Source organism: Gopherus flavomarginatus, chromosome 14 (assembly GCF_025201925.1).
Source record: "Gopherus flavomarginatus isolate rGopFla2 chromosome 14, rGopFla2.mat.asm, whole genome shotgun sequence".
Taxonomy (NCBI): Eukaryota; Metazoa; Chordata; order Testudines; family Testudinidae; genus Gopherus; species Gopherus flavomarginatus.
Genome location: NC_066630.1, coordinates 30807786 through 30821564, shown reverse-complemented (window position 1 = coordinate 30821564; position 13779 = coordinate 30807786). Strand labels below are relative to the sequence as shown.

The 13779-nt window shown below is 39.5% G+C and overlaps 1 protein-coding gene across 6 annotated transcripts in view; it reads right to left on the bottom strand.

Moving 5' to 3' along the window:
- The window catches only part of FTO (FTO alpha-ketoglutarate dependent dioxygenase), a 342599-nt gene that overhangs the window by 191470 nt on the left and 137350 nt on the right, over positions 1-13779 (bottom strand). The window contains exon 8 of one of the 6 annotated variants that reach the window (XM_050922558.1): positions 7581-7756. The exons of the other annotated variants lie outside the window; for them this stretch is intronic. Within the exon in view, the coding sequence (XP_050778515.1) occupies positions 7727-7756 (30 nt within the window). The 3' untranslated portion in view covers positions 7581-7726. Of the gene's footprint in view, positions 1-7580; positions 7757-13779 lie in introns of those variants that run through there. 6 annotated transcript variants of the gene reach the window in all.

Genomic DNA, 13779 nt, shown 5'->3' with positions numbered 1-13779 from the left:
TTCAATTTTTCCACATTCTCAGGGGCTTTACGCACTTTTACTCTCCTCTGCACTCTACTGAGGAACGGAGCAATGGGCTCGAACTACTAACTAGTCCATCTCCTTGGGGAAATTTGTTCTCAGATATTTCCCCCCCTCAAAAGGAAGCTTGCGCTCTCACTGACGCAACAATTAAAACATATCTGGGAGTAAAGCAGTAAAACAGCAGAAAGATAAAGCTAAATTAGGTAAAAAAAATGTATCCTTAGTGTCACCTACAGGTCAATTAAAAATGTTTCAGATATGAAAATGCATTTCAGTTCAGCCTTCCGTGTGATCTTGTTGTATTCTCTTTCCATAAATGTTCAAGGGCTCCCAGATAAATTACTAAAAAAAGTTAATTTTAAGATTAAATAATAAAGAATTTCAAATTTGTACTTTAATTTTTCAAAAACTCAGAATTTTCACCAGTTTGTTTAGCTACATAAATCATCCAATCAGAAAACAGAGACATAATCATGTGACCTGTGAAACTAACCAATGCAGCAAAAATATGGGTGTTCAAAATGAACTGGTGGTGAATTATCTGCAGACAAGAGTCAATTGCTGAAGATTTTGACAAGTCATTTGGAATAATAAACAAGAGATTTCCATGATCTCCTCATAAGCAAAACAAATAAATATAAACAAAAAAATAAAATTTGTTCAAATGATTACTCGCTGTAATTCGCTCAGCTCTGGCGTCACCATTCATCAATGTGCATTTGTATAAGAGCAACAAATAAAATACAAGGCCTAATGCTCAGTTGCAGATACTCTGCACTCAACATAGGATCTGAGGGAGGCAGGAACAAATGTGGTTGAGCGCGACTTTTATGTTTTTCTGATACTGGAAGCTGCTGAAGGCTGGTTTAATCCTTGGCACAAGTTAAAGCAGCTTCAGGGCTGCATTAATTGACACTGACTAGCTACCCAAGGAGGAAAGATTCATGGTTCTTTTGCACTGCTAAAGCAATGCAAACGAGCTTTATCCTGGCCAGGATCTGTCCCTCAATGTTCTTTCAACAGAGACATACTGTTTAAAACTCAATTACAGTATTATATCCCATCCACTCCACATTTCATTTTAACAAGTACACCTCTATCCCAATATAATGAGACCCGATATAACACGAATTCGGATATAATGTGGTAAAGCAGTGCTCCGGGGGAGCAGGGCTTTATGCTCTGGCGGATCAAAGAAAGTTTGATATAACACGGTTTCACCTACAATGTGGTAAGATTTTTTGGCTCCCGAGGACAGTGTTATATCGGGGTAGAGGTGTATTCATCCACAACAATCAAAATCTGAGTTTAGGGTATTACCCACACAGGATACACACTATGATAACAATAACCCCTGCTATTAAGATGCTGTGTACAAATCTAAAAAACCCATAGCCATTTTGCCAGTAAGTTGGTCATCTGCATATTTTGTTTTAAGCCTTTTTAAAATTTCGCATATAGTATTTTAATGGCAGATTTTTAATTATGAACTTTCTGATTATTTCAGGGATAAATCTAAAATCACATGGGAAGAAGCAAGTTAAAACATTTTCAAAAGGAAATGTATTATCTTTTTAGAACATACAATTGCTTTTTCACATTTACCAGTGATTCTGCTGTTAGAAGGAAGGCACATTTCTAAATGCTTTTGTTGTTAGTATTCATTGTTGTGGTTTAAAATGACATACATTTAATTTTTCTGTTACATTTTAAAGGAATGTTTCTTAATAGACAATAACACTAATATTGGAATATGTTTCTAAGTGCTTAAAATCTTCTTTCAAGGTCAGCAATGCCAGCCTGTTTACATTTTTATGGCTATTCAATCCAACAACTTTTCCTGAGTCCAGATGTCAGTAGATCTAGTTGATTGAACTATTATATAATACTAGTGAAACAGAAACAGCAATTTACATATCAGTTCTAAGAAGCTTAAAAACCAAAACACGTAATGTAAACTTGTCTGCATCTGTATCCTAATAATATAGCAATTACACTTAGAAAAAAATGTTTCAAAATCCATTTTGGAAAATAGGTTATTGTCATGTATGTAGTTTTTAAAACACAAGAACTGAATGTTCTGAATTGAACTTCATGTTGGACAGCTTTCACCTCAGAGAACTCTACCTGTGTTCCTTTCAACAGCAGGTTGGTAAACAAAAACCAATTTTCTATCCTGATTAATACAATTTGAAACCCACAAAGTACTATTGCTCTTGGCATGAATTCCTACTAAACACAACTTGCAGTATTCAAAATAGTGTTCTGCTTTGAGAAGCATGTATTATTGACTCATCTTCTAGAGATAAATGTTCTCTCTTTGCCTTGTTCAGTGTTTATAAATTTAGTATACACAGAGAAACTCTGGCACACAGTCTTTTTGTATAAAATATAGCGGGTCAGATACTTAGCTGGGAGACATAATGATTTACACCAGCCCAGGATTTGAGTTAGTGTATCTGATTGAAACAGACCTGAAATAAGTTAAAGTCAAGGTCCAAGAGTTTCTAAAACAGGAGTCCAGGCTCCGATGTCCATGTTTAAGCTCCCAAATTAGTGGTCTGATTTTCAAAAGCATTGAGCACTTATTTAGGAGCCTAACTTTAGGCTGCTGTTTTTAAAATCTTGGTCTGGATCTATATGCCTAAATGTACATAGGGACAAAATTAGAGATGGACATGAGTCACAGTTTGGATCTAGAACTGGATATGAAATTTCCCAGAGTTTGGGGGTATTTGTATCCTAGGCTCAGGCCCAATCCTGGATAAACAAAAGCAAAAGAAACCAACAGTAATAATTTATCTCCCAAACTGAGTCTACCACTGGCTTTTGTATAATTAGTTTCAGTAACAAGGTGACTTTCATGTTTGAGGAATACATTTACTGTTGGTTGAAAGGTACATTTTCTCCTACGTCACCCAGGAAAGCAACATAAACACATTATTGTATTCTCCCAAATACATTTTAAAATATATGTATTTTGTTAATCTTTAACAAACATTATAGTACAGTACTGTTACATAAAATACCAAGTGCTGATGTACTGTATTTCTATTTCTTAGCTGCAGTTTTCAAGTAAAAACTTTCACTTGTCACTAAAGTAACAGATGTTATCGGGTAAATTGGCACGTAAAAGTTTTTGGAAGAAAAGTCAACTCTAAGTCAACTGTTAAGAACATACTAAACAGTGAAGGGGAGAAAGCATTTGTTTAAAAAGTGAATCTGTAAGGTCAGTAAAAAGTACCACAGGTCAAAAGAGCAAAACGGCACAAAAATTTTCTTTCCATTGACAAATGAATAAACTGGCTTGCAGTTGGATGCACAAAGCTAATGCTAAACAACTATGGTATGGAGACAAAAATATGCTCTCTTTGCGACGCTTTTACAATAAGCCTTGTGAACACCCTTGCCTCGCATCCCCCGTGTATACTACTTCAGTACACATTAATGAAAAACAAAAGGGGCCCATTTACATTGTAACTATGCAATGGGGTTAAGCATGTGACCTCAAAGTATGGTGCTTTTGTGTTTAGTGGAAAGGATCTTGACAATATAAACAAGAGTTACTGCTGTTACAGAAAGGGAAGACAATTAACAACAATCTAGGATGCTTGTTGTACAGCTGTTCAAGTTTCAGCTCCATATGACCTCTGAAAATGGTGCTTGTTGTATTTCAACAACTTGAGACATTTTAGTGTTGTTTATTGAAACACTCCTTTATAAAACTAAGTGTTTATGAAAAAAATAGGTTTTACACTGGAAAAGTCATGCAATTAAAACTGAATATTATTTCCAGTATATACTAATATACACAGCATACTAGGATATTATGGTCTATGCATCTTTTTGTCAGCCTATATAATATTTATAAGTTCAGATAAGGCTAAGGAAAATGCAACCTCTAAATGTATTGCTTAAAAAGGATGGAAGAAATAATGTTTCATAAACAGTGTATTTCAAAGGCAGAAAAAGAAATAAATAATGGCCCAAATCCTGCAATTAAATCAGCATGGGCAGACCTCTGTACCATGCAGAGTCCCAATGACTTCCCCGAAACTCTTTGTTGACACAAGAGTACCATTGAGTGGATCCAATTGCGGGATTGCGGCCATACTTCTTTTTAAGATGAATTTCAGTAAGCAACAATACCAAATATAATTAAGAAAAACCTTTTCTCTCAGGAAGCTGTAGTTATGGTTAGTTATTTTCTTTATATGCTCCTGAAAATATTCTAATAATTGGAGGGTGAAAACACTAATAGATAACATAAAATTACTGCATTTATGCAATGTTTTTTTCTCTTTTATACCAGTTAATAGAATTATTTCTTATAGCAGAAGCCTGAAAAAATAAGGTAAGAGAAACAAAACTTCTAAGAAAAGAACAGAGATGTTGGCTAAGTTTCTCAAAACCACAATTTCCCTGTCTTTTTGATCTTCCTACAGACAGCATAAGCCACTGAAACTCCTCCACAAATGAAAGGCATTCATGGGAAGCCATCAGAAAGCATTGGTCTTCCTCTGGGACGCAGGACAATAAAAGAAAAGTTTGCGTCCGGCACGTGGGCCTACCACTGGGCTTAAATGAACAAACCGTTGCAATATCCTTTGGCTTTGTGAAAGTGATACTTCCTACTTTCTTAGCAAGAAAGGAAGTCGTGTATAAACAGAACAAAGGGAAGAGGCAACACAAGCCGAACCTCTCATAATAAATATTACAGTGAAAGTTTTGCTCATCAAACTAAGATTAAAAACATATTTTAATCTCTCGAGTCACTCAGCTTTGATGTATGCCAAAACAGAAAGTTTATATATTTTGTAAGATTTACAGCATTTCTACTGGGAATAGTTTCATATTTCATTTTTCTCCTATCTGAGATTAAGACTATATTAGACTTAGTCTATCCCCTGAAGTATGTGTAAGAGTAAGAATTTCTTCAGAGAACGGGACTTTGGGTATCTTTTTTATTTAAATATAGCATTTCCCCCATAAATAAGTTAGTTTCCCAGTGAGTAAAGCTCTGAGAAACCATCTGGATCATAGTGTAATTATGACCATTGAAACAATGAAATACTTTGTAAAATGTCAGTTTTCCTAGACCACAAGAATGGAGAGTTCAAATATCTGCACTAATTCCCATAGCACAGACAGAATCACTAAATAGCATGTATTTCTGGTGTTAAAATTAGGAGAAAAATATATAGTTTGGGTAAGAAGAGTGATAAATTATCATCTGTGATATCACCACTACATGCCCATTACACAGCCTGACATATCACATGAAGCAGTAATATTTTCCAAAAAATTACAAAAACAAATCATAAAAATTGTGTTTCAAAGGGTGCCAAAATGACATACTTGATTCCATTGTGTAACTTCCTTGCTCTTACACCCACTCTTCCAACAGCTTGAAAACTCTTTTCTTGTTTTACCTTTATACAGTGATAATTTCTAATTCAAACCGAGCCTGATACCTAGGGTGACCAGGTGTCCAGTTTTCAACTGGAACACCCTGGTGGCTCTAATCAGCATCGCCGACCGGGCCGATAAAAGTCTGCTGTGGTGCTAAGGGAGGTGAGTCCCTACCTGTCCTGGCTGGCACAGCGCTGAGCCCTGGAAGCAGCCAGCAAGTCCAGCTTCTAGGTGGTGGGGCCACAGGACTCTGCATGCTGCCCCCACCCTGAGCACTGGCTCTGCACTCCCACTGGCCAGTTCCAGTTGCTTCCAGGGTGCGCGCAGTGCAGTGCCAGGACAGGCGGCAGCCTGCCTTAGCCCCCCAACTGCACCGCTGACTGGGGGCTGCCTAAGGTAAGCCCAGGCCCCAACCCTAAGCCCACCCCCTGTCCCAGCCCTGAGCCCCCTCAAAACCCAAAGCCCACCCCAAATCCCTCATCCTTGGCCCCAGCCCAGAGCCCTCACCCTCTCCTTCCTCCTAACCCCCTGCCTCAACCCAAAGCCCCCTCCCCCACTTTGAATCCTTCGGCCCCACTCTCCAGCTTGGAGCCCCCTCCTGCACTCCAAGCCCTTCATCCCTGGCTCCACCCCAGAACCAGCACCCCCAGTTAGAGTCCTCACCCCTCCGCACCCCAACCCCCTGCCCCAGACCAGTGAAAGTGAGTGAAGGTGAGGGAAAGTGAGCCACCGAGGGAGGGGAAATGTAGTGAGTGGGAGTGGGGCCTTGTGGAAGGGGCGGGGCCTCAGGGGAGGGGTGGGGCAAGGTGTTCAGTTTTGTGTGACTAGAAAGTTGGCAACCCTACTGATACTGCTTTCACTAGTGCTACCTGCTGTGATTCCATGGAATTACTGTTGATTTACAACAGGGTAAGTGAGAGCAGAATCAGGCACTGTATATTTAATAGTGTTTTGCATAAGATGAGAGATGAAGCAGCTGAAAGCTAGAAGAGAAGTGGCAGCAAAATAGGTAGGGATTTAGACCTAGGTAATTATGCTCTCTCCAATTTGACATGTACTGTACATCAGTATATTGCCTCCTAAACATCAAGTCATCACAAGTAGTATTAATACTTTGGTGCATCACTGTAAGTGGAGACTTTGTTTTTAAGCAAATACTCTGGCAAAAGTTTAAATCTGAAAAATAAACAAACACACACCACCTCAAGACACCAGAATTCTGGTTAGAAATGAACCAGTTAGCACAAAACAAATTCTATTCAATATTACCAAACTATGTTTAACAAATTATTAGCAAGGACATTTTACTTTAATGTCAGGAAGGTTTTCAAAGTTAATAAGAACACTACTCTCTAGTTAAGTATAACTCCCCAAATCCAAGCATGAGGCTCCCTGGGTGGATCTCCATGGGGTCTGGGGGAACGGGAATCCTCCTGCCATGGAGTGCAACTGAAGCTGCATTCATGCTGCTGCACCCCTATTCTAGCTGATTTTTTATATCCTACCCCACCACGAGCCCTCCACAGGAGAATGACCAGTGGATAAACAGTCATGTTTCCAACTGCTCAGCCCTTCACCACCCGCTAAAATCCCATCAGGGATCAGAGCCACTGAACTCCAAAAGAGGTGTGTGGGATGAGAAGCACAGATCTAAGCAATGGCAGAGTGTACAGGAAGAAGAGCTTGATACGGAAGGAGAGAACAGAGGAGAGGTTCAAGGGGTTGAGGTGATGCACTGTTAGAGCAGAAGACAATCTTAATATTGAAAGAGGAAGCTCTTAGAAGCTGCCTTTTGAATAGACTTGAAGGAACTATTAGAGGGGAGAAGGAGGTTTCAGAGCAGAAGGCCAGAACCTGTGTTTTAACTGACAGCACTAACAAGAAAACAATGGTTTCAGAAATATTACAGCAGGAGTAACAAGATTACAAGCAGGAAGTAGAAGTGGCAAGGCCTGGATGACACCAGGATGGTGAGCTTCAGTGACCATGACAGGGGGATGGTGATGTTGTAAATAAAGGACCAAGAGAAAGGGGAGAAGCACAGATAGATCTTGAGTCACTTGCCTAAGGCATATATCACGCAAATGGAAGTGCAAAAGAAATAATATTCAGGAGTCCTGTCTCCGAGACTCCAGTTCAAATCTTCAGAAAATACTTCCCTCAGTGTTGTCATGTGGTACTCATGTCTGTGAAGATAAGTGGTACTTTGTACAATGGTGTTTCAGTTTTCGTGATACTTTACAAATCTCATTATTCACTTCGCCACCTTCCATCAGCTCCTTGATGACACCTAGTGATTGTTTCCTTTTCTTTCCTTTCTCTGCCCATAAAAACAACACAGTCAGGAAATAATAAGTAATTTCAAGTAATTACAGCTCAATTTTAACCATTTAATTTGTAATGAACTTTTTAAGAGAGCTCTATATGTCCTGTAGGTTATGATACAATGGTTTTTTTATTTAAATTCCAATAATATCTTTTACAACTTCATAACTGAGATGCAGAATACATGGATTTCTCTGCTTTCACAACATAATTCACAGAAGATTCAACAATTTGAACATTGTACAGTTCAATCTGAGTTTTCAACATAAAATACAGAAGTATTGACCTAGTGATTAGGAGGGTTTGAGAGAGGCATTAATAAAAATAACTCCTATTGGTAAGTTACTATAAAGAATATTTTGATAAATGGAGAAACATGAGAAAATCAGCATGGAAAATCAAAAGTAGAAAGATTTAGCAGAGACAAAAGCAGTGCAAGCTTCCCCATAACAGTATGCCCATGTATTTCAACCAAGAGCAGGAAGGATCACCTAAAAAGGGAAACTGAACTACCCAGTCAGTATCAAGAGGACTCCCGGCAGTGAAACCAGGACAGTCCTCATGCAGGGCAGGTTTGGTCACCATGCTGATAGTTCTAGGGGAAACATCTGATGGAGAAATTGTGTTATCAGAAGACTGGAGGGACCCAGAGAATCATAAATCAGGGCTAAAGCACAAGGCTTTTGTTTCAATTTCTTGTTATTTGCAATCTCAAGGATCCACCATGTTTGGTAGGGCATACCTCCTTGCTTCTTCCACAGTCCTTCAATGGAAACTACCTCAAACTCAGTAATGTGAAGTTCTCTCAGCTTCCAATCCCCTACATGAAAGTAACTCTTGAAATGAAAGAAACAGACACATGGGGATGTGTGTCTAGGAAGTTTTATATCTGGATAAGACATCATGTTTGAAGAAATTTTAAAGCAGAATGAAGTAAAGCTAAGTGGTCTTGAAGCTCTTGAAAACTGGACTACAGTTAAAAAGTGTAGGATTAATAATGAGAACATGGAAAACAAGGAACAAAGAAAAAATTATTTCCCTTCCCAAAAAATTGTTTACAGACACTCAGAGCACTATCCATTTCAGATCCCATACAAATCATGCCCACAGGAAAATTATCCACAAAGAAAGGTGAAATTTCCCCTTATTCTCAGAACAGTGTTGATTCTGTGTTACATATAGGAACAAAATCTGAAAATTGCCCTTTAAAAGATATGTTTGAATATAAAGAATCTTGGATTGGAATTTTCCTGGACTCCACTATAAGATTCATGAAAACAAAAAAGAAAACGTCCACCACTGTTTATAAGAAATTATCTGCAGCAGGATTTTCTTCATCTGTCCTTTACTTGGTGAGACTAAAAACAGAGTATGCTGACCAGTTTTACATCTACAGAACATCCAAGGAAATGAAAACATCTATGTTGGCCAAATTACAAGAATCCTCAGACCACTAAAGGACTGCCATACCAGATCAGACCCATAGTCCATTTAGTCCCATGTGCTGTCCCCAGTTGTGGCCAATCTCAGATGCTATGAGAGAAATTGTGATGCACAATCATGCAATAACATGCTTATGGAGGAAGTGTCTTCCTAACCCTAAGCAGCTAGTGGTCCCCTGAAACATGAGTTCTCATGCTTTATACATATTTATTACTCTAGCTAATGTAACTGGGGATATAAAAGACGCTGATATGTACTCAATATTGTTTGGTATTTGAAGAACTTGTATCTCTATATTTGTTTAAAACAGAGTATTTTGATAACTCTACAGGTTTTCTTTATTTTTTGGTTAAATTTTGTGTACACTGGTTGTCTAATAATTGTTTATGGGAAGAGTCATCAAGCAAAAATATTATGAGTTATAAATTTATAATTTCAGTGACTGAGTTAATGTTTTACTTATATAAATCCATTTTCCAGCCTTTTCAACAGCAGTAATCTATAATGAAATTCATATATCAATACAAAAGGGCATACTACTCCTGCAAAATCTCCCTCCCACAATTCCCCACACTCTCCTCATGCTCTGTGGTACGGGAGTGCTATGCATTCACCTTCCTTCTGCAGAGCAGAAAAACAACAGAAGCACGGGTCATCCATTCATAGCATAAATGAAACTAATGAAGTCTGACTGAAGGCTGGGGGAAAGGGGAAAAGACAGAAAGAAGCCAAACGACTGCTTCATATTTGTATAAGTGAAACAAAACTAACCACAGGCCAGTACTTGAAGGGCAGACAGCAGTAAAATAAGCTTAAACAGAAAGTCATGTAGAAAGCCACACTACCATATTCAAGGTTCCCCCTGGAGTATGCATAGGAAAATAGTCCCCCTAAAATTTTAGCATGTCTGCTTTTTATCCCACAAAATAAGGCTAATTGTCCGCAGTGTCTGAACTGTTTTTCCTTGCATGGTAGAGTAGAACAAGTAATATCTCTTCATCTGTCTGTCACAGAGAGCTTGAAACATTGCCATGAAGGCAAAAACATCACTAATCATAGTACTCCAGCAAGCCCTGAAGCCAGTCCAGAGAGTGGTATCAGTGAGCGAGTGAGCGCATGTATAATCACACAAAGCAGTAGGGGAAAGAGGAAAGCTTCATCAGAGGAATAGTTAGACACAAGCATCTGTCCCTCGGGAATGAGCAGGGAAAGGATAAAAGTATAGAGAGATTCTAAGGAATAAAGAATGGAACTATCCCTAGTGCTAGAAGACCACTGAATCTACTAGCGAAAACAGGCATTTGTTGGTAAACAAGTATATTACCGGAGTTCTCCATATCCTGCAATATCCTGGTGAAATACTTGTGGACTAAGGCTCCAATTCCCCAGGACCCACACTGTAACAGCTGAGCCAGTCTACTTTAATGCTGAGTTTATTAGCTATCTAGATTGCTTTGAGAGGGAGGGACCCTTCTCTGCCCATTTCAGAATTGGCAAGGCCTCTGTGAGAGAGCTAGACTCTTAACTCAACAATCAAGGGAGGACTAAGACACCACTTCAGCATTGCCTGGACTGAGTAGGACTGGATTTACTAGCATCTGGGGTGTGAAGTGTAGAAGTGCCAAGTGAGCAGCTCTCTTCATTTTCAGCCTGTCAACAAGATTTTCTTGCTCTTTGACCACTTGCTGTGAGCTGACACACAGCTCATACGTCCTAATCATTAGAGAAGATAACCATATCTTCTTACAGAACTTCAGCTGTGAGGTGATATTAGAAGCTTCATCAATGGATATGATCAGCCAAAGAAAGGTTTCAAAGTGAGACGAGGAGAGGCCAAGGTAGGTGTCCTTGTAGGACACCCACAGAAAGTAGACTAGGAAGGACTGCCCTAGAATGAGGGAATCTCTGCGTGCTGTAGAGTCTTGTGCTTCACCCCTCCTCAGAAGGCACTGGACACAGGGAGTATGTTAGGGTCACATCCAGGGACAGGGGTAGGGCCAGAGTGGTTGTATGCTCTAGAGATCCTGTCTACTGTAACAGGACCTTGGGGGACACTTCAGCTAGGCACAATTTTGAGCACACCAGGGAAGGCCTAAATGACCCCAGGAGCTGAATCAATGTTCAGCCAGCCCCGGGATCAAGGAAATACAAAGCCAGCAAAAGCCACTATTGCTTCCTTTTCGCTGCCTGGGTCCTGCCATGAGCATAGCTCAGCTGAACCCCAAGGGTCAGGGCCATAATGTTTAGAGAGCAGCTAATCTCTATGGTTAGGTGAAAGAGGGATGGGGCTGACACAGTAACAGCTGTATCAGTGAAAGTTCTGATATCCCTAAACTGAGGTATACAAGAAAGCAAAGGAAAAGCAGAGGCTATCAGACAGCTGAAAATTCAGGGTCAGGGACCTCTGATAGCACCTAGAAGACATATTATAAGAACAGCCACACTGGGTCAGACCAAGGTCCATCTACCCAGTATCCTGTCATCTGACAGTGGCTGGTGCCAGATGCTTCAGAGAGAGAGAACAGAACAGGGCAATCTGTCAAGTGACCCATCCACTGTTGTCCCATGCCAGCTTCTAGCAGTTAGAGATTTAGATATATCCAGAGCCAGGGTCTGTGTTCCTGACCATCTTGGCTAATAGCCATTGATAGAGCTATCCTCCATGAATTTACCTGATTCTGTCTTGATACCACTTGTACTTTTGGAATTCACAACATCCCATGGCAACAAGTTCCATAGGTTGGCTGTGTATTGTGTGAAGCAGTACTTCCCAATGTCTGTTTTAAACCTACTGCCTACTAATGTCTTTGGGTGACCCCTGGTTCTTGTGCTCTGTGAAGAGGTATATAATGCTTCCTTATTCACTTTCTCTACACCATTCATGACGTTATAGACTTCTATTACAGCCCTCCTCAGTCATCTCTTTTCCAAGATAAGCATCTCAGTCTTTTTAATCTCTCCTCATAGGGAAGCTGTTCCATACTCCTAATCATGTTTGTTGCCCTCCTCTGTACTTTTTCCAGTTCTAACATACCTTTTTTGAGATGGGGCGACCAGAACTGCACAATAGTGAAGGTGTGGGCATATCATTGATTTATAAAGTGGCAATACAATAGTTCTTGTCTTATTATCTATCCCTTTCCTGATGGTTCCTAAGACAGTTAGCTTTTTTGACTGCCTCTGCACATTGAGCTGATGTGCTAAGAAGAGTATCCATAATGACTCCAAGATCTCATTCTTGAGTGGTAACTGCTCATTTAGACCCATCATTTTGTATGTATAGTTGTGATTATGTTTTCCAATGTGTATTACTTTGCATTTATCAACAATGAATTTCATCTGTCATTTTGTTGCCCAGTCACTCACTTTAGTGAGCTCCCTTTGTAACTCTTTGTAGTCTGCTTTAGACTTAACTATCTAGAGTAATTTTGTATTGTCTGAAATCTTTGCCACCTCACTGCTTACTCCTTTTTCCAGATCATTTATTAATATGTTGAACAGCACTGGTCCCAGGACTAATCCCTGGGGACCCTGCTATTTACCTCTCTCCACTGGGAAAACTTGACCATTTATTCCTGTTCTTTGTTTCCTGTCTTTTAACCAGTTTCTGATCAATCAGAGGACCTTCCCTCTTACCCCGTGGTTTCTTACTTTGCTAAAGAGCCTTTGGTGTGGGACCTTGCCAAAGGTCTTCTGAAAGTCCAAGTACACTATGTCCAATTGTCCACATACTTGTTGACCCTCTCAAAGAATTCTCATAGATTGACAAGGCATGATTTTCCTTTCCAAAAACCATGTTGACTCTTCCTCAACCTATTCTATTCATCTATCTGTCTGATAATTATTTCATTTACTATAGTTTCAACCAAATTACCTGGCACTGAAGTTAGGTTTACTGGCCTTCAATTGCCAGGATCACCTCTGGAGACTTTTTTAATAATCGCATCACATTAGCTGTCTGCAGTCATTTGGTACAGATGTTGACTGAAGTGATAGGTTACATACCACAATTAGTAGTTCTGCACTTTAAATCTGAGTTCCTTCAGAACTCTTAGGTGAGTTCCATCTGGTCGTGGTGACTTATTACTCTTTAATTTATCAATTTGTTCCAAAACCTCCTCTACGGGCACCTCAATCTGTGACTGTTCCTCAAATTTATCACCTAGAAAGAATGGTGCAGGAATGTCCCTCATACCCTCTGCAGTGAAGACCGCTGGAAAGGATCCATTTAGTTTCTGTGCTGCAACAGCCTTGTTTTCCTTGAGTGTTCCTTTAGCACCTCAATCGTCCAGTGGTCCCACTGGCAGGCTTCCTGCTTCTGATGTTTTTAAAGAAAAAAATTTCCATTAGTTTTTGTGTCTTTTGCTAGTTTCTCTTCAAATTCCTCTTTGGCCTCCCTAATTATACTTTTATACTTTACTTGCCAGAGTTTATGCTCCTTTCTATTTTCCTAAGTAGGATATGACTTCCAATTTTAAATGGTGTCATTTTGTCTCTAACCTCCTCTTTTGCTCTGTTGTTTAGTCATGATGGTCCTTTTTTTTTGTACTCTTACTTTTTTATTGTTATTTGAAG